Raw genomic sequence first — 20,998 nt, 5'->3', positions numbered from 1 at the left:
TTGTGTGGTTTACAGAGATGATCACGGTATAGTTCAGGCCCACAAAACGCTGTTGGCGTGTAATTGAACAATCAAAAAAACTATTTTTTCCCCATTTTTAGTTAAAACTAAACGGCTCCAAACACTTCCAGCAGTAGGATTGGACACCCATCAATGATCAGAGGGTAAAAGATGTAAGATCATGAAAGATCACAGATCTAAACACTTTTGCAAGGTTAGTCCCATCAAATGTGTGAAAGAGTTTTAAGACGGAGGAGTTTTTATCCACAGTAGGGCTGTCACTTTTTATTCGAGATTCGAATATGCATTCGAACATGACGTGAAATATCCATAATCGAACTATAAATAAACTATTCGGTTTTTAAAAGTGCCATGTGTAGCACATTTTTTACAGTCTATGATTAGACCGTTTGTTTTTTTATTTTATTGTTTGCCATCTTATCCAGTAGCGGGCGCTCTAAACGTATTGTAGAGTAGGCCCATGACCAAATCAAGCGAGTAATAGCCAAAAGCCACACTGTTTTGAAAATGGAAGATAATGCACAGAACGGCCAGCCTGATCGGACAATTCTATCCCAACTCAAAAAGTAGTGTCTGGAAATATTTTGGGTTCTACACCGTAGATGGTAAAGTACCGTATTTTCCGGATTATATATCAAAATTAATTCATACTGACTGACATGAACCAAGAGAAAACATTACCGTCTACAGCCGCGAGAGTACAGATGCTGCTCCTGTTGCCTACCCCTGAAAAAATTAACTGAAAACAACTGAAAAACTGTTAACTGAAACATTAAAAGGACAAGTTCGGTATTTTACACTTAAAGCCCTGTTTACAGATCGTATCTGATGAAATAGAACGGTTAAGATTAAAATTTGGACACATGCTGCTGTCCCAAGAATTTTAGGTTTATTTCGCTCCCCCCCCCCTTCTTCTGTGTATTCAATGAAATGCCCGTGGTTTGCTTGCAATTGGCAAAGGTGCATTATCGCCACCAACTGGGCTGGAGTGTCTATTATTCAAGCTTCTCAACAGAAGAATCACGGGTGTGACGCGTTTGGCAAAATAGGTCCACAAAAGCGAAATAAACCTAAAATTCTCGGGACAGGAGCATGTGTCCAAATTTTAATCTTAACCGTTCTATTTCATCAGATACGATCTGTAAACAGGGCTTTAAGTGTAAAATACCGAACTTGTCCTTTAACCTAAAGACAACTGAGAAAGACTGAACACAAACAAAATGCCCCCCAAAAGAAAAAAAATCTCCATGTTTTCGGTGCTGATGCGGTGGTGACACGTTCATGTAATATGTAATGGCGCTTTTCCACTGCATGGTACGGATCGGTTCGGCTCGGTACGGTTCGGCTCGCTTTGCCACTGCGTGGTACGACTCGGCTCGGTACGGCACGGTTCGGTTCGCTTTAGCTCGGTTGCTTTTCCACTACAGTTAGTACCGCTTCAAAGTGGGTGGGACTGATCGTTATAGTTGCCGTCTCTACTGCCATGACATCATCATATTAAATGCGAATTTTCCATTCCGTGTTTCCCCATCCACTCCTCGGCAACCAACGAGAAGAACGTCTGCACCTCGTCCACTGACCACGATTCAGCTTTTTTTTCTTTTCTTTTTTTAAGTTTATACTCTTTTTTTTTTTTTTTTAACCAAATACTTTTAAAACAGGTGCTACAGCGTTAGCTGTTGTTTACTGGCTATTTAAATCTAGCGGGTTTAGTGTCTCATGTCGTAAATACAATGACGCTGGTATTGATGATTCTGTCTGACCAATCAGTGATCTGCAGTGTTTTCACGTCACATTTTAGTATCGGTACGGTACGCTTGGAACCTCAACAGAGGTGGTACCATTTAAAGCGAGCCGAAGCGAGCCGTACCGTACCGTACCATGCAGTGGAAATGCGCCATAAGTGAGCCGTACCGTACCATGCAGTGGAAAAGCGCCAAAGCGTGCCGTGCCGAACCGAGCCGTACCGTACCATGCAGTGGAAAAGCGCCATAAGGGTGGCGCTGCCAATAAAGTACCTAACAGCTGTCACAAAGAACTGGCAAAAGTAATGACTATGAATAAGTCAAATATAGCTAGGAGACATTTACATTTTTTACTAATAAACAAGTGTTTTCTGTGTCAGTGTCGGCTGCAAAGATGAAGTTGACGATGTTGACTCGTGATCTTCGCAGTAGCCAGAGAGAAATGCACATGTCATACGGATTACATCAGCAGAGAGCTGTCTGTTTTCTTTCGATTTGAATTGTTCTGTTTAAAAGAAGAAATTTCAAGCTTTCTATAGATCTTTTTCTCAGGTCTGTGAGTTTCGGTTGATTTATGAGACGAGCTCCAGTTCACGCGCCGGCGCCTCCGTGTTGTGATTATCTATTTTCTACTATATTATAAATCCAGGCAATTGGTTGATGAAACATTGATTAAAATTAAGATACAATTAATACAAAACGAAATTAAATTTAAAGACAGGCTTTGTGCTTTCTGTTTGAGGTCTCTGTGAAAGTTTTAAAGCAGTCTTTTAGTGCCGCTTTCAGATCGCTCACGTCCGTAACGGAGAACTGTCCCGTCCGTAACATTGTTTTTTTTGTGAAATAAATTTCTAAATAAATGCGACTTAGATATTCGTAGATATTCGAATATATTTGAATATATTGCTTAATATTTGATACTCGTTCGAATTTGATTTCTCAAAAGTGACAGCCCTATTCCACAGTAGTGAATACATCACCCCAAAACATCATGAATGAACAGAACAAACTGAGTGATTGCTTTACATGCCAGTATAAGGCGGCGGTTTCTGCCCAGAATGCCCTGTATTATGTCCAGAGATGAACCGTGTGCAAGTTTCAGATTTATGCATGCTGTTATTGTTCACGTGTTCAGTCATAGGAATCAATAAGCTCAAATTATATAAGCATTTCTTTTGCTCTTTTATAGCAGTGACACAGACTTGACATGTATCATCAATCAATCATCTTTCTTTATTTGACAAAATCTGAGAAACCACCATCCACCTTCCCATCATGAACTGCTTAAAATCCATTTACAGAATAAATAGATGTAATACAACCATTATAAGTCTCGTCCTCAGTCAGAAAAAACGGTCGAACAGAAGTCCACTGGACCCGGGTCAGGAGCCGGAAAGCACGTTTATTCTGTAGAGTATTGTGTGTGTGTGTGTGTGTGTTGTCCAGTCGAACAGGAAGTCCACTTTGTCTACTGTGACTGAGGACTCGGGTTAAGCACACGATTCCCCAAGCCATGTTTATTCTGTAGAGTCTTGATCCTCCACACCATGTGTGTGTGTCTGTGCGTGTTGTGTGTTGTCCGGTCGAACAGGAAGTCCACTATGTCTACTGTGACTGAGGACTCGGGTTAAGCACACGATTCCCCAAGCCATGTTTATTCTGTAGAGTCTTGATCCTCCACACCGTGTGTGTGTGTGTGTGTTGTCCAGTCGAACAAAGTCCACTATATCTACAGTGACTGAGGACTCGGGTTAAGCACACGATTCCCCAAGCCATGTTTATTCTGTAGTCTTGATCCTCCACACTGTGTGTGTGTGTGTGTGTGTGTGTGTTGTCCGGTCGAACAGGAAGTCCACTTTGTCTACTTTGACTGGGGACTCTGGTTAAGCACACGATTCCCCAAGCCATGTTTATTCTGTAGAGTCTTGATCCTCCAGGACTACAATAACAACCAGCTAAACCTAGCAGAGACAGGAAGTGATGCATTTCTCTGTGTGTGTGTGTGTGTGTGTGTGTGTGTGTGTGTGGGGGGGGGGTTAACTGGCCTCCTGAGGGTCGGTTTGGGGGACTGCTGATGACATCACTAGGGTCACGGCACCACCGGAGGCTTTAAACGAGCAGGTCGAGCAGATGTAGTCCTCGTTCTCCGCCATCTCACATGTCACGCCCACACACACCTGATGAAACCACTCGTCACAGCCGCCGTCACACTGGACCCAGTCCACCTGAACACAGAAACCAGAGTCACACACACACACAGCAGTGAACATGAGTTACGCCACTTTAGCCTTTCTGCTAACTCATCACAGCATTAGAAGACTAGTGTTAGTAGTGTGTGGATATGTTGAGGAGCATCACAATGAAGAGTTAGCAGATATTACGCATCAGTCTACTAACACCATAACGACTGCTAGTTGACATGGAGTTACAAAGTAACAGTAATATCTAAAGAATACTATTAAAATAAAGTGTCACTCCTCATATGATGCTCTGTGTGAGGAATATAAGTGATCATTCACTGAATCTTCTGAAGCACCTCTCAAATCACTAGGGATGGGTGATATATAAAACAATAGAAACAATTAGAGCAGGGGAAATTATTATTTGATCCCCTGCTGATTTTTTAAGTTTGCCCACTTACAAAGAAATGAAGGGTCTATAATTTTTATGGTAGATTTATTTTAATAGATAGAGACAGAAAATCAACCAAAATCCAGAAAAACACATTATATAAAGGTTATAAATTGATTAGCATTTGATCGCGTGAAATAATTATTTGTTCCCTTACCGACCAGCAAGAATTCTGCCTCCCACAGATAGGTTATGTGCCCAGATTAGTCCTGTCACTATAAGAAGATTGTAAGATTTGGTCAAGATTGTACAAGACTGTAAACCTGCACCAGGCTGGAATGGGCTACAAGACCATCAGCAAGAAGCTTGGAGACTTTTGTTAGTGTGATTATTCAGAAATGGAAGAAATACAAAAAAACCATCAATCATCCTCGGTCTGAAGCTCCATGCAAGATCTGGCCTCATGGGGTACGGATGATCATGAGAAAGGTCAGGGATCAGTCCAGAACTACACAGGAGGAGCTTGTTAATGATCTCAAGGCAGTTGGGACCACAGTCACCAAGCAAACCATTGGTAACACACTATACCACAATGGATTGAAATCCTGCAGCGCCCACAAGGTCCTCCTGCTCAAGAAGACACATGTAGAAGCCTGTCTGAAGTTTGCCAATGAACATCTAATGATTCAGAGAAGGCTTGGGAGAAGGTGGAGGAAGTACTGTGGTCAGATGAGACCATAAATGAGCTCTTTGGCATCAACTCAACTCGACTCAAACAAGCCGTGTTTGGAGGGAAGAGTAATGCTGACTATGACCCCAAGAACACCATCCCTGCGGTCAAGCACGAAGGTGGAAACTTTATGCTCTGGGGCTGTTTCTCTGCTAAGGGTACAGGACGACTTCACCGTATTGACGGGCCGATGGAAGGGGCCATGTACTGTAAAATCCTTCCCTCAGCCAGAGCACTGAAGATGGGCCGTGGATGGGTCTTCCAGCATGACAATGACCCAAAACACACCTCCAAAGCAACAAAGGAGAGGCTCAAGAAGAAGCACATTAAGGTCTTGGAGTGGCCTAGCTAGTTTCCAGACCTTAATCTTATAGAAAATCTGTGGAGGGAGCTGAAACTTTGAGTTGTCAAGCGACAGCCAAGAAACGTTAAGGATTTAGAGAGGATCTGTGAAGAGGAGTGGACCAAAATCCCTCCTGAGATGTGTGTAAACCTGGTGACAAACTACAAGAAACATCTTACCTCTGTGCTTGCCAACAAGGGTTTTCCAACAAGTACTAAATTATGTTTTGCTTGGGGATCAAATACTAATCACTCCACTTCCTGAAATGGAAATCAATTAAAAACCTTTATATAATGTGTTTTTTCTGGATTTTTTGGTTGATATTCTGTCTTTATCCATTAAAATAAACCTACCATAAAAATGATTGACCCTTCATTTATTTGTAAGTAGGCAAACTTACTAAATCAGCAGGAGAGAAAGTATGCTCTATCATTAAATAGTGCTTGATTATTTGCTCACTCTCTTGTAATTATGTAACTTATCTGAAAAAACACAAAAGCATTCTTGCTCAGCACCAGAGATCCATACATTCTATCTATATTTAGATGCATTTAAGATTGTTTGCTCCTGCTTTAAGGTGATTTGATTCTTTGCTGGCTGGCTCAAAGGTTAACTGTTTGTGATTTTGCCATTCCGTGATCTGCTCTCTCTTTCTTTCGTTCTTTACTTCTCGTTATTATGTTTATATGTATTCTCTGTTTAAATATAGTCGTATGTATTTGTAGTTTCATTTATTGAAAATTTTATGCTTGATTGTCTAGAGACTCGCCTTGTCCCTGCAGGGCCTCTGGAGAACACTGTGGCTCAGAGTGAATGTGTGAAAGCTGGAGAACGGAGTGAATGAGTGAATGAAGGTGGAGAACGGTGTAGGAGACTCACCTTGTCCCTGCAGGGCCTCTGGCAGCTGCTGGCGGAGCACACGGCGTTCTCGTCATTGGAGTCCTCCGCTCCGGACCAGTCGTACTTGGAGGGAATGTCCAGGATCTTGCGGGTCTGGGTCTGGGTCTTCTTCTCTAGCGCCTCCTCCCGGGCGGCCGCCTTCTCCTTCCTCTTGCGCTCCTTCTCCTGCTTGGCGATCCGCTTGGCCAGCGCCTTCAGCTCACGGGACCGGTCCGGGCTCAGCTTCAGCTTCTTCTTCCGGGGCTTGAGCTCCAGAACCCTGGGCTTGGGCCGGGCCTCCATCAGCAGCTGCTGCTCCGCTCGCTCCAGCTTTCTCTTCCTCTTCTTCTCCACGTCCTTCAGCTTCAGCTTCACTGGTTTGTCCAGCACCGAGTCCTCGGGCTGCAGAAGGGAGGAGAACCACAGGTTAAACACCTCAATCTGTCACCAGGACAGGACTGCAGCACACTTTCTAAAGACAAAATCCAGGCTTTTTAACAACTGAAGAAATAAAAATTAATGCAATACTGACAATTTTTTAAAAAATTTTTTCAAAGCTTTGCTGATAATAATTAGATGATATTTTGCTGAGTGTGTTTTTGTGCTGGTACCATGGCTGGTTTAGACAGCTAACTCATGAAGACATTCATATTATTCATATTCTATGCAGTGGTCAGTTCACGGCATTGATAACAATTGTTTTTTAAGGAGTAATATTTTACACCTTAAATTGGCATTGTTACCTACACAAGGGCTTTTTTTTTTTTACTCAGATGTATGCATAATTTTTTATGTCAAATTCTATAAAATTATATTAGAATAATAACAGTATAGGGCTTTTACCAGTCAAATGAAATAATTAAATCAGTGTCAGTGTGAGTGACCGGAGCAGTGTCAGTGTAAACACCACTAGGAGAGAAGGCGGTGTCTCTGACCTCCATGGCCTGCAGGAACCGGTCCTCTGCGGGCGGGTGCGTGGCCTGCAGGATCCTCCAGATGTGCTGGGTCTCGTCGAGCGACACCTCCAGCAGGTCACCCTCCATCATCAGCTCCTCCAGCTGCAGAGTGGCCGTCGGGGACAGCTCCAGCACCGGGGGCTCCAGGCTACGGGGAACCAGTGGGGTCTTCCTCGGCTGCTTGCGGGAGCCGGCCGGGTCTGAGGAGGACAACAGGAAATCAGGAGAACAGGAGATGTGTATGTGTCAGGTCTGAGGAGGAGAACAGGAGATCAGGGGTGTGTGTGTGTGTGCGCGGAGGCTTCCTCGGCTGCTTGCGGTAGCCGGCAGGGTCTGAGGAGGAGATCAGGAGGTGTGTGTGCTGGAGTCTCACTCTGAGGAACAGACTTCGAGGCGGAGGAGTATGCGTGCTCGGCACAGAACGACGGGGTCGTCGGCCACATGTGGCTCACCACCTCCTCAGACTTCACTGGGATCTCCTCGTCGCAGAACAAGTACGGCTTCACCTCTCCCGAGTCCTGAGAATAGAAACACTGAGATGACAGAGGAACTACACCACATCACAGTGAGATGTTCACCATAAACATCCTGACAGCAGCACTACATCAAAACACTCATGCACACATCTCTATGCTATTTCAGCTCAACTGCATGTGAAGGTCCTCAACAAGACACTCGTTTAGGGGAATCATTCATGTCTGGACCCATGCCACTCTGAACTGAGTGTTAGAGGTTTGAGCACTAGCGATGTGAGCTTCATCACGTACCTTGACGTCATAGCCGTAGGTCTCTCTGATGTCCTCGTCGGAGTCGGTCTCCTCATCATCGTAGTCCCCCGAGGGCCGTGGAGACGTGGCCCTGCTGAAGCCGGCCTGCTGGAAGGTCTGGATGTGGCCCTGTAAGCGAAACAGAGTTAGTCAGGGCTCACTCGTGCACTCAGACGAGGCTTGTGTGTGAGATGGCACGTGCCTGCAGGTCAGGGTTGGCGGCCGCCTTCTGAAGCTCGGCAGTGATGATCTTCTCGGTCTTCTCACGCGCGGCCAGCTCCACCATGCGCTGGCTGAGCACCGAGAGCTTGGCCAGGGCGGAGGACAGCTCGTCGGTGGCCAGGGCCTGTCGAGCGCGGTCCTGCCAGCCCATGGCTCTCTCCGTCAGGCACTGCAGCGCCTCGCCCTCCGGCAGCCGCACCGACAGCTTCTGCAGAGACACCAGCAGCGCCAGGATGGTCTCCAGCCGGGGCCGGCGTGAGCGCTGGCACAGCGGGCACAGGAACTTGGCCTCCTTGCTGGCCGCCAGCCTCTTCTGAGAGCCGGCTTTAGGCAGGGGCACGCAGGCACCGTGGAACCAGTCCTTGCACAGCTCGCACTGCAGCATGAAGCCGCCGGCCGGTTTGCGGCACAGGCAGAACTTCGCCTCCTCCGTGCGCTCCAGCAGGGCCATCTTGGCCAGGTTGGCAGCGCGCAGCGAGTGGATGGCCTGCACCTCCTGCTGCTCGCGGGCCTTGAAGGCGGCCACGACGGCGGCGGGATCACGCACCTCCTCCACACCCTCCTCCGTGTCGCTCGCTCCCTCCAGATCCAAGCCCGCGCGCTCCTTCTCCAGCAGCTCCTTCACACGCTTGCGCTTGCTCTTGCTTGAGCCATACACGCCGACGTCCACACGCGGACTGAGCACCTGGAAGAGTTCCAGCGCAGTTGAGTGCAGATCAACACCACAACACCTTACATCAACATGCAGCTACTTCTGAAAAAAACTCACATTCATTTCTATAGCGCTCTTCACAATACACACCCTTTCAAAGCTTTTCATGCAGTTAGCTAGCATCCTGTGTTCAAGGCAGATAGTGTGCATGAGCTCACCGTTTCTCAGAGAATGCTGAACGCTTGAATGGTCAAATTGGCATGACTTATAAAGTTGTGCTAATTATACGCTGTGCAACTGGATTATGGTGCCATGTGGTGATTTTAAGCTGTTTGCACATTTTGAGAGAGAGAGAGCTGTTTGTGAAATCACTTCTCACAAGAAGTTGTCAAATTACTGATTTTTTTAAAATTTCAGATTACTGACAATTACTGAGTTTTTGTATCTGTATTGTACCTCACCTTGAGCAGTATAATTGTTTTACCCGCACTGGACAGAGGTCGAGACAGAAAGCACGTCATATATGCATTACCTCTCACGGAAGGCTTGTGTCTTCTGAGTTTGAGTCTGAGTTTCTGAGATCGGTTTCTGAGATCGATTTCTGAGACTGGTCTGAGTTTCTGAGATCGGCTTCCGAGATCAGTTTCTGAGTTCTGTTTCTGAGATCGGGTTCTGAGGGTTCAGGAAGGTGCGAAAGGGTTCCCTCTCTCAATAAGGTGTGTATGTGTGTGTGAGAGTGTGTCACCTGCAGTAGGGTGTGTGTGGAGTTCTTCTTCAGGAAGGTGCGAGCGGTTCTCTCTCTCAGTAAGGTGTGTGTGTGTGAGTGTGTCACCTGCAGTAGGGTGTGTGTGGAGTTCTTCTTCAGGAAGGTGCGAGCGGTTCTCTCTCTCAGTAAGGTGTGTGTGTGTGTGTATGTCACATGCAGTAGGGTGTGTGTGGAGTTCTTCTTCAGGAAGGTGCGAGCGGTTCTCTCTTTCAGTAAGGTGTGTGTGTGTGTGTGTGAGTGTGTCACCTGCAGTAGGGTGTGTGTGGAGTTCTTCTTCAGGAAGGTGCGAGCGGTTCTCTCTCTCAGTAAGGTGTGTGTGTGTGTGTGTGTGAGTGTGTCACCTGTAGTAGGGTGTGTGTGGAGTTCTTCTTCAGGAAGGTGCGAGCGGTTCTCTCTCTCAGTAAGGTGTGTGTGTGTGTGTATGTCACATGCAGTAGGGTGTGTGTGGAGTTCTTCTTCAGGAAGGTGCGAGCGGTTCTCTCTTTCAGTAAGGTGTGTGTGTGTGTGTGTGAGTGTGTCACCTGCAGTAGGGTGTGTGTGGAGTTCTTCTTCAGGAAGGTGCGAGCGGTTCTCTCTCTCAGTAAGGAGTGTGTGTGTGTGTGTGTGTGTGTGAGTGTGTCACCTGCAGTAGGGTGTGTGTGGAGTTCTTCTTCAGGAAGGTGCGAGCGGTTCTCTCTCTCCAGGCTCGGGCCGACCCCACCTGTGCCTCCACCTGTGGCAGCGCCTCCAGCCTCACCGGGACGGAGCGACCTCGAGCCAGAAGACCCTCTAGCTGCTCCAGGTAGGCGTAGCTGCTGCCGTTCTGTTCACAGAGACACGTGTCACATGACAGGCTACAACTACAGCGGAGTCAACATATGTGAGTAAACTAGCATGTCCAGGTCACTGCGGGACACACGGTCACCTGGATGGCCTCCACTCGGGCCGTCCACTCCTTGGCTCTGAGCAGGGCGTCTCTGAGGGCCAGGACATTGGGCAGGTGCGCTGGGATGTTCCTGGCCTCCGTCACGATGCTCTCCAGCGTCAGCAGGCTGTGGCGAGGCCTGCAGAAGAGCAAAGACACCACCGTCACATGGGGGAGCGAACACACACTCCACAGAGAAGGCAGTCAATGGTTTTCCAGGACTTAAAGGGGACATATCATGACTTTTCCTGTGTTTAAGAGCTATAATTGGGTCCCCGGTGCTTCTACCAACCCAGAAAACGTGAAAAGTGAAACCCAGTAACTTTATTTTGGTGAGCCTTTCTCTGCAAGCATGTCAAAAAATAAGCCTATTTCGCTCTCCTTCTGACGTATGAAGAGGATCTTATTATAATATTAGCGGCCCTTAATCTGCACGTTTACACACACCAGCCGACATTTGGTTTCAAAAGCGACAACAGTGACCACTATTGACCAAAACATGTCACAGCTGTCTTATAAAGACCTCAGGAACTGTGGACACTTGTGGAGAAGTTAAACATGATGATGAGATGATCAATGTAACTCCACAACAACTACAGAAATGTCTCCACTAACATTCAGAAACTCTTCCTGAGTCTCTCCGTAAGGCTGCACTCGCTACTGGTTATTCTGGGATTCTGGATGAGAGAGATTGGCCTGTTTTGTTATTTCTGGAGTTTCTGAAGCTCGTGTAAAGGCTCCGTCCTCTTCTGGACAGAGGCGGAGCTAAAGCTCATTTGCATTTAAAAGGACACACATGTTTTTGCTCACTCTCAAAAAACTATAATGAATGATCTGAGGGGATTTTTGAACTGAAATTTCACAGCCACATTCTGGGGAAACCATAGATTTATATTATTTATATTATTTATATTTATATTATCTTGTGATGGGGCAAAATAAATTTTAAATTTCAAAAAGTCAAATTCAAGCAGCTTGTATGAACCCTGAAGATCAGTCTTTGTGCTGTGACACCTGATTAAAGAAGAGTGTGTGTGTGTGAGAGAGTCACCTGGCCTGCAGACAGGCACGCGCCCGCTCCTCCCAGTGCTCGGACACTGTCAGCAGCTCCTGCAGCTCGGCCATGGCCTTCTCCACAGCGTGGTGCGGCGCCAGACCCACTCCGGAGTCGATGAGCCGCTTCATCAGCTCCAGCGTGAGGCGCGCCGGCTCCGCTAGCGTCAGCCGCACCTCGTCCAGCCAGCGTGCCTGCGTCAGCTCCTGCTCCAGCCGCGGCAGCTCCGGCAGCTCCAGGTCCAGCCCCGAGCCCAGAGCCAGCAGAGCCGCCAGCTTCCCGGAGTCCGGCGTGCGGTCCGCCAGCGCCGCCTGTGCCTGCTCGTGGAAGCCCTGCACGCTCTCCAGCAGATCCTGTGAGCGCACACACACACACGCGTGAGGACTCGCTGCAGGGGTCAGGGGTCAGTCAGTGCAGGGGTTAGGGGTCAGACTCACCTTGACCTGTCGGGCCTGGCTGATGATGCAGGGTAGGCGGTACAGCTGCTCCACAAACACCTTCAGCTCCTCCACCGTCAGTTTGCTGCGTGCCTTCTGTGCACTGCTGTCAGGACGCTCCCTCCTGAACACACACACACACACACATTCATTCATGTGCATATCACATAGGACAGCCACACTGACCTGTGCCTGTTGCTGAGCAGCAGCTGAGCCACAGACGAGCACACACACACAGCTGAGCCACAGACGAGCGCACACACACACACAGACGAGCATGCGCACACACAGACGAGCACGCGCACACACACGCAGACGAGCGCACACACACACACAGACGAGCACGCACACACAGACGAGCGCACACACACACAGACGAGCACGCACACACACGCAGACGAGCGCACACACACACACACAGACGAGCACACACACACACACGCACACCCACCTGTGCCTGTGCTTGTTGCTGAGCAGCAGCTGAGCCACAGACGAGCAGGTCTCGGCCTCCTTCACCGTGTCTCTCAGGTTGCGGAACAGGAAGTTGTTCTCCGGGTACTTCCTGTCCTCCGCGTCCTCCATCAGCACCTTCAGCTCGATCAGATCTGTGGAGCACCAGAGACACGTGTGTATAACCCACAGCAAGCCTGTCATCTGATCCTTCATCTGGCAGTCACTCGTACCAGGAAAAAAACTTGCCTGTGCGGACTTTTTTTGTGTGTGTGATGTAAATATAAATTATTCTGAAGCAATATTCAATCAGCTCTGATATATTTAAATCTGCATATTGTCATATCTGCACCTTTAGAGGGCAACCCCCCCCCTTTTATATGCTATGAAATATATCGTCGCTGTCGGGCGGAATCCTCATATCTCCAAAACCATTATTTTTCAGGAAATAAAAAAAACTGCATATTTTTTGAGTTATTAAACATTGTATCGTTAAAGTTGGTATTATACCTTATATTGCTATCATATACTGTTGTATACCAACATTAACACAACATTTCCCTAAAATTATGTTTAATCGGAGATACGAGATTTATGACTTGGGAGCAGGGAGATACGAGGTTACGCTGTCATTGATTAGAATGGAACGGACACAGACGGCGCTGCTGCCAGCAGTGTTCATCACAGTCTGCGGTCGCGTTCAGCCTTTTGATAAGAGATAAGGCTTTAAGAGCTATTCAAATCTAATGATTGTGGTTACATACATCTTCCTAAACTCCATTTAAACGTTTAAGAGATATGAGTGATGCAATACCAAAATATTAGGCTGTCTAAAATAGGCGGAAATTAATCTGCACGCAAACAAAATCGGCGGTCGCGTTGAGCCTTTTGACAAGAGAAAAGGCTTCAATAGTTAACCAAAGCTAACGACTGTGGTTACATACATCTTCCTAAACTCCATTTTAAAGGTTTAAGAGCTATAAGTGAAGCAGAACAAAAAATGATGAGCTGACTAACGTTGTCTAATAGGTGGAAATTTGCCTAATCTGCACGCAAACTTACCTCCGTGGCTCACGGGCTTCCTTCTGCACCGAAACATTACAGCTATCGATTTTTAACAAAACAAGCCTACTCAAATGTATCTAACCTAACTATTTTCACTCGTTATTGTCTAAAAAACAGACAGAGTTATGCAAAAATAGGCTTAACTTACTGGCGCCAGTAGACAGACCCTTTTTCTCCCATAAATAAAACCTGCTACTTGGGGTATTTTACATGCACAGTGCCAACTTCGAGTCAGTAAAATAATAATAAAAACAATAATTTAAAGCTGGTATCCAAAACATTTAATTCAATTCAAGTATTATATTAGATACATTTTAAAACTTCAATGCACAAGTATAATAAGACTAATAATAAGCCTAGTAATACGTAGACATTTAAAATACATCAATAACTGATTTTTTTTTTTTTTTTTTTTTTTTTAAGGTGATAATTATGTGTAGTAATTCATGTTATGTGTAGTAAATCATGTAATGTGTTATGTATGTTGTGCTGCATCTGTTGTCCCGAATGCCCAAGATGAATTTCTCCGCTAGGAGACAATAAAGGCTAATCAATCAATCAATCAATCAATCATAGTTTAACACAGATAAAATCAGAGTTAAGGCTTGCTTTACGTGTTGCTCAACGAGGGTTTCTTAATCGTTGCGACTTGCGAGTTTCAATCCTGAGGAGACAAAATGCCGCGAGGCTCCCGCCGCGGAGTGAAGAAGAGGTGGAGTTACGAGGATTCTCAGACAGTTGAAGTGTCCAATGGAGTTACGAGATTTGCTCTCAAGCTATTTTCAACACTTTAGATTGGTTAATAATTTGTAAAAATAACAGAACCACGTGGGGACTGACCAATAGCATCGATTTGTGAAAAAATATGAAATTGACCAAATTTGGACATCCGAGGTTTCCGCCCGACAGCGACGATATGCTTCATCTTTCATTTCAAATTCCTGAACTTGATCAATAAATTAAATTAGAATAATAAGACACTATAAGGCTGATACAAATCAAATAATTTACACTGAAAAATTACAACTGGGTTAAATAATGTTATGAGATTGTTTTAAATATATTTTGAATATGCAAATAAGAAATGTTGGAAAGAATTACACTTCTAAACATAACCCTAAACCGCCAGTAGGTGGCGGCAGGCGAGCGTCTTAATGAGCGAGTCATTGAGTCATTTATTCAAACGATTCGTTGAAACGGCTGATTCATTCAGAAATGAGGCAGTTGTTTATGAATGAGTCATTGAATCGTTGACATCGGCCGTGTTGTGTCTGACCTTTCTTGCTCCTGCTATCGGCCGCCAGCGCCTCCGAGACCCTCCTGGCCCAGGTGTCGTAGGACTGCGCTCGCGACTTCACCCCGTACAGCATCACAGGGAACTCATCCTGGTGGTACCTGAACCTGGAGCACACACACACACAGAGGTCATCAGATCCTGCAGCACACACACACACACAGGTTATCATCAGCTGGCGTGAGGGGCGTGTGCAGACTCTCACCGCAGGCACTTGTCTCTGGCGGAGCAGCTGCACAGGTGAGCGGCGTGACGCAGACACACCAGACGCTGAGGGCTGCACACACAGGTGAGCGCTGACAGGAAGCAGGTGGTCTTACACTTCCAGCACTGCCGCTCGTCATCCGGCACCAGCTCAAACACCTCCTGCTCCGAGGACAGCACCCCCTGCAGGACCCGAGGAGATCAGCGGCACACACCACAGTTAATAACAGCATTCAGCTCATAACTGTGATATAGTAATATAATACAATCATTAAAGTAGCAATTTTTCAGCATTATAATACGGTTAGTTCCAGTCCTTGATTCTGATTGGTCAATAGCTGCATTTTATTCATGATCAACCGCTTCATCCAACAGTGTATCACTACACACCCCTAGCAACCACTCTTAGCAGCGTAAACACATGTTCTCATTGATATCGTTCATTGAAGCTTATAGAGTAGAGTATTGTGTGAGATCGAGTAAGTGAGTGTCCCTGCATTTACAGTAGATATGGCATTTTTCTTCAGGTCAGTCCTATATTCATAATAAATTTGTGCGATATCTTGTCCTTTTAACAGTTAAGGTGTTTTCCTGTGACACGCTAGTCATTTACCAGTTGCATTGCTTCTCCGTGTCACAAGTCCTTTCAATATAAAAGTCTTCTCTACTGACTGACTCACTCAAAGATAGTCTTTGCCGCCATCTAATGGAGAAATAACGTAACTTCTGTTTCTGTTCACGGACAGGGACTATTTTTACCAGCGGAAGGAAGGATTTCAGTGATTTTACTTCATGAACGTTGCATTGATGCATATTTTTGGGCTTTAATATTAGTATTGTGTGGAAACTGTTCTATAAAAGCAGTAAGGTACTGGAGGCTGTGCTGTATGGTGAATAAATCACGGCTGACTCCGCTTCACGTCGAGCCTAACAACGCCCTTCAGCCGTGACTTGAGTACACTTTTGTCCTCTCTTCAGTTTCTGAATGAAGAACATTGCTGTTAGTTTGAAAAGCCTCAAAAGCCATCTGCTGTTTAATTGTGTCTTCACTCTGTATGACACTGATTTGAATGAGTCATTGAATCGTTCACTCAACCAGTTTGTTTAAAGTGGCTGATTCATTCAGTAAGGAAACACCACTACTGTGTGTGTTGCCTGGAGATGCTCTGTTTAAAACGGTTTTGGGTGGAGCAAATATGTCTAAAAATGTAAGTGCCATTTGCCTTCTTGTCATATTGATTTTATGCAACAACTGCACATTTTCAATGGTCCTGATTGTGGTGTTATGTTGTCCCATGGTGTGTGAGTAAACCCTGGCGTCTCTCACCATCTCCTGCACGGCCTCTCTCAGCCGGCTCTCCTCCTCCATCATGTCGCTGAGCTCTCGCACCACGGCCGCCGCCAGCTCCACGTCCAGGCTCTCGGGGTCAGCGGCCATCTTGCACACCAGCTCCTCGTGCGAGAACACGCAGTAGCGGTGCAGACGCCGGTAATGCGCCACACACTGCCTCCCGACGGGCAGCTGCACACACACAGGTCATCACACACACACACACAGGCAAGGCTTCACGGCGAGTAAACAGGTGTGTAAGACGTACCCAGTCTGCAGTGCAGAAGTTCACCGCTTCAGCAAAGTTGTAGCCCTGGTTGAAGCCGCTGTGATAGGCTCTGGGGAAGGTGACCACGAACTCTCCCGCGCACTGGTTGGTCCGGTACACCTGTGTGACAGTGAGATGATGATTACACACCGGCAGACTCAGCAGCGTCTCTGTTAGAGCGGGACGGGTGGAGAAGTACCGGGACGCCGTGCTCCATCAGGAGGTTGGGGTTCATCAGGGTGACGAGCTGATGCAGGAGATCCGGCTGAGAGTCGAACAGCTCCGGGGCCACTGTCTTCATGACCGTCTCCAGCTGCTCTGCGGCGTGTGCTGGGACCCCGTACCACGTCTTGGGCTCGCCCCTGAGACACACACACACATTAGTGTGCCACCTCAAGTTTACACGGAGATAACGTTTATCAAAAATGTTCAAAACTTACATCTTGGAACCTATTTCAAGGTTTGCGTTCTCGAGCTCCAAACACTGTTATTGTGCAAATGAACGGCCGGAACACATTAAGAGTTTTCTGTTAAAACGGTGTTGTGTTAGCGGCCCCTAAGTTAACAACTAATGATAATTAATTCTGACGGAAGTGAATCATTCAAAAACTTACTTTATCTGGACAATAACTTACTCTATTCAATAACTATTCTAGAGCTACTGTAAAGCCTAAACAATCTCTGTTACTGTAATCTCCTGTCATCACATCAATCTGCTGTGAATCAATCTGTATTGTCAAAAGTGCTATATAAATGAAGGTGACTTGACTTGACACACACACACACACACACACCAGTGCAGGAAGTTGATGGAGTAGCTCCAGTGGTCCTCGATGTGCCCACACACACACACACACACACACGTACACACACTCACGCTCTACACGCCTGTGCACATACATTCAAACGCGCATACCTATAGATAGGGCTGTCGCGGTGAAGGATTTTCCCATGCAGTAATTTTGAGTGGCTCAATAGCGCGATATGCGGTTTTATCGCCATTTATTTATTTGTTTGTTGCTATATAAATAAGTGTTACGATGTGGTCAGCATGCACAAAAACGAGTCAATTTTCAGTAACTAATGTAGCCGAAACTAAACAGCGTCTCTGCGCATTGAAAGGCTGTCACATTGTTACGGCAACGGACTGTCTTTGAGTGAGACATTAAACCGTTCATTCAACGAACACGTTCAAAAATGCTGATTCATTAAAAGATAGATGTAATGAAACAAGGTGTTAATAATTTTTTTTAACTTTGAGCTCCACCTTTCAAAGCTCAGCTGACCAGCAATTAGTGGTGCAACGGATCATCATTGATCCGTGATCCGTTCGGATCAATATCTTCGGTTCGGCACACACGTGATCCGCGGATTGATTTATGAAAAAAAAGAAAGTTGTGCGCATGTTCAGTCCACACACAGCGCGGTCATGGCGAGCGGAGGAGCTTGAACGCCCCGCGTTATTTAAATCCCCTGTATGGGAGCATTTTGGCTTCCTTGTCAAATATAATGATGAAGGAAAGAGGTTAGTGGATAAAACCGTGACCGTGTGTAGGCACTGTGGCACAAGAAAGCCATATGACAGTAGGGCTGTCAACGAATATTCTAAATTAGAATATATATTCGAATAGTTTTAAAAAACAGAATATCTAGGGTGAAAATTAATATCCGAATGTGGAAAAACACGCCCGCGGTAGCAGAGGCCCGGCTGTCTGTTTTGCGAGTGGGCGCGCTGCCTGAGGGGTCAGGGACAGGTAATTTTATTTAACGTTAAACAGAAACATTACTAAAGTGTAGGCTACTGTACTGACTGAATAGATATTGCATGAATAAGGTAGGTTAGATACAGCAGTTTCATGCACTGCAGGCTTCCACTGGTTTGATTACCGTTTCATGTCAAGGAAAAGTTCCATGTTTATCACAGCACAGCTCGCTCGGAGAGTTCAATGTCGGTTCTATATACTGTAAAACTTCAATTAATGTTAATAATATTTGTTTAAATCACTGAATGAAGCCTTCTATATTTGGGACAAGAGTCGCGACCTTAAATTGCTTGCACAAAACTCTTGATCAGCACTCAACATTTGCTTATATTTGTTGTTCATTTAAACCGTTATGAACCGCAGAGAGCGTGACGCCTCATTCGAGCGTAAACGCATCTTTACATTGACTTAACATTGAAATCACTCGCGCCAGACGCTCTATTCGTGTTTGGTGTGAACGCAGGGTGAGGGCGAGAGAGAGAAAGAGGTCTGCGGTCTTGGCCATTAGTTGATTTACTTGTTTTTGTGTAGGTAATACGTTGTCAAATATGTTTAAACTTAAATAAACTACCTATACAAGTAGTTATGTCTCTTTGTATTAATTTGTCCTGTTATTGACGTAATGCGCGTCATTTACAAAATGCACAACCAGATGTTCGAATAGTTCGAATATATGTTCTGTTTTTTTTAGGGAATATTCGAACGTCATTTTTGAGCAATTTTGACAGCCCTATATGACAGTGGAAACACATCAAGCATTGGTCCATGTTTAAAGGAAGGAGATCTTTTTATGTTGCACTTTAAGTTGTTTTTCATTAATTATGTTAAAAAGAAGATATTATGCCTTGTGCACTTTAAGTTGATTTTATATATTTTAATTTAATAATTTAAAAGTGTTAATAAACAGATCCGAAAAATGATCCGATCCGTGACTCCGATCCGAGAAACGATCCGAACCGTGAGTTTTTTGATCCGTTGCAGCAATGTGTCGCATGGGTAACGCTGAAGCTGATGCTTCTCTGAATAGAGACCAATGGCATTGATTCAATGCATGACTCGCTGATTTCTGTTTGCCACAGCTTCCTCGCGCTGTGGATGCTGACCAGCGCTGACACTGACGCCATTCATGCTAAATACCCTTAAACGTTAAAAGGATGACACGACAAATATTTCGCTTTCCTTGGACACAGCATCCTTTTGACGAATATATATGACTTGACCTCAAAGACAGACGCAGGTCATCGCACGCACTCAGTCGATCTCTCTCATTCACTGTCTGTTTAGGCTTAAGTGCAACTCCACGAAGCCTCTGTACAAATCAGCATGATAAAAACAGTCAAAAAAGAGAACACGCGAATATCGCGGTTGCTGCAGTTACTTGCATTCCTCTGCGGTTGGCTTGTCAGTAGCGCGGTACTACAATATTGGGATTATCGCGACAGCCCTACCTATAGCAAGGCTCGAAATTGCAACCATTTTGGCCGCATATGCTCCTGAAATTTAATCTGTGCGACCTAAAAATATATTTGGGAGCATTTGTGCGAGTGCAGATAATGGTTGTGGTGTGACCTGTTTTCATATCTCTAAAAAACGTTTGCAAATGACTTCACAGTGTGAACCTTATGTGCGCTGATGCGCGATGGCCGGACCGTCATTCTATTCAGCGTTATATAACCAATCCAGGGGTTTTCCAGCATTTCATTATTTTTGGCGGACACCAAAGCCTTATTTGATCGGTGAGTGATGTAGAATAGTGACTGCTGTGCTTGACAGGGCGCATATATAAGTACGAGAGAGAGCCCCGGCTGCGCGCGCACACTCTCACGTCTTCAAACAACACGAGCGCTGTCTTGCTCTCTCTCTCACTCGTGCATAGTAATCTAAATCATTTGACACGATAGAAAAAGGGCGGAGACTGAAGTTTCACGTGGATCATTCAGATATTTTTTTCTCCTGAATTACCGCGGAGTGTGAATTGTGCTAAAACATAAACTGCCGGGATAATCACACAACGCTTGCCGTAGGCTACACGTCCACTAATGACACGTCCGATTCGCCAACTAATGACTCCTTTGACATCGGTGTCTGTGGTCATATTAACGGAGTTAACGTTACCTTGACCACATGTGTTTGTAACGGCTAACTTCGGACTTCCTGGATTGCCTTCCACGGTATCGGCAGCCGGAGACGGAGCCTTTTTGATAGCCTTTTTAGATTTATTCATCATTGGTGTGTTAATTATGCACAATTATCAAATTTAGCAGGAATAACAAAGTTTTAGATTATTTATTTCGTCAAGTGTGACGGAGCTGAGTGAAAACGCGTCCTACTCTAATAATAATAATAATAATAATAATAATTCATTACATTTATATAGCGCTTTTCTCAGCACTCAAAGCGCTTTACATAGAAGGGGGAATCTCCTCAACCACCACCAATGTGCAGCATCCACTTGGATGATGCGACGGCAGCCATATTGCGCCAGAACGCCCACCACACACCAGCTTACTGGTGGAGAGGAGACAGTGATGAAGCCAATCAGTGTATGAGGATGATTAGGAGGCCATGATGGACAGA

The 20,998-nt window shown here is 45.7% G+C and overlaps 1 protein-coding gene and 2 long non-coding RNA genes across 5 annotated transcripts in view; 2 read left to right on the top strand and 1 right to left on the bottom strand.

The window, feature by feature from the left end:
* The window catches only part of LOC309497139, a 549,185-nt gene that overhangs the window by 65,811 nt on the left and 462,376 nt on the right, over nucleotides 1-20,998 (top strand). The window lies entirely within an intron of this gene.
* Nucleotides 1-20,998, top strand: part of LOC309497147 — a 147,312-nt gene that overhangs the window by 31,599 nt on the left and 94,715 nt on the right. The gene's annotated exons all lie outside the window — the stretch shown is intronic.
* The window catches only part of kdm5a (lysine demethylase 5A), an 80,492-nt gene continuing 62,470 nt past the window's right edge, over nucleotides 2,977-20,998 (bottom strand). For both annotated transcript variants that reach the window (XM_082167318.1, XM_082167319.1), the window contains 16 exons: nucleotides 16,858-17,020; nucleotides 16,659-16,778; nucleotides 16,388-16,582; nucleotides 15,062-15,243; nucleotides 14,839-14,963; nucleotides 12,499-12,652; nucleotides 12,048-12,171; nucleotides 11,608-11,963; nucleotides 10,557-10,695; nucleotides 10,275-10,454; nucleotides 8,215-8,919; nucleotides 8,013-8,141; nucleotides 7,619-7,763; nucleotides 7,225-7,445; nucleotides 6,290-6,691; nucleotides 2,977-3,991 (listed from right to left, as the gene is read on the bottom strand). In XM_082167318.1, coding sequence (XP_082023444.1) covers nucleotides 3,803-3,991; nucleotides 6,290-6,691; nucleotides 7,225-7,445; nucleotides 7,619-7,763; nucleotides 8,013-8,141; nucleotides 8,215-8,919; nucleotides 10,275-10,454; nucleotides 10,557-10,695; nucleotides 11,608-11,963; nucleotides 12,048-12,171; nucleotides 12,499-12,652; nucleotides 14,839-14,963; nucleotides 15,062-15,243; nucleotides 16,388-16,582; nucleotides 16,659-16,778; nucleotides 16,858-17,020 — 3,529 coding nt within the window. In that variant the 3' untranslated portion in view covers nucleotides 2,977-3,802. The remainder of the gene's footprint in view (nucleotides 3,992-6,289; nucleotides 6,692-7,224; nucleotides 7,446-7,618; nucleotides 7,764-8,012; nucleotides 8,142-8,214; nucleotides 8,920-10,274; nucleotides 10,455-10,556; nucleotides 10,696-11,607; nucleotides 11,964-12,047; nucleotides 12,172-12,498; nucleotides 12,653-14,838; nucleotides 14,964-15,061; nucleotides 15,244-16,387; nucleotides 16,583-16,658; nucleotides 16,779-16,857; nucleotides 17,021-20,998) is intronic.

This window comes from Leuciscus leuciscus, assembly GCF_965113295.1.
Source record: "Leuciscus leuciscus genome assembly, chromosome: 4".
Taxonomy (NCBI): domain Eukaryota; kingdom Metazoa; phylum Chordata; class Actinopteri; order Cypriniformes; family Leuciscidae; genus Leuciscus; species Leuciscus leuciscus.
Note: the sequence above shows the minus strand (reverse complement) of the source record. Positions and strands in the feature narration are given on the sequence as shown.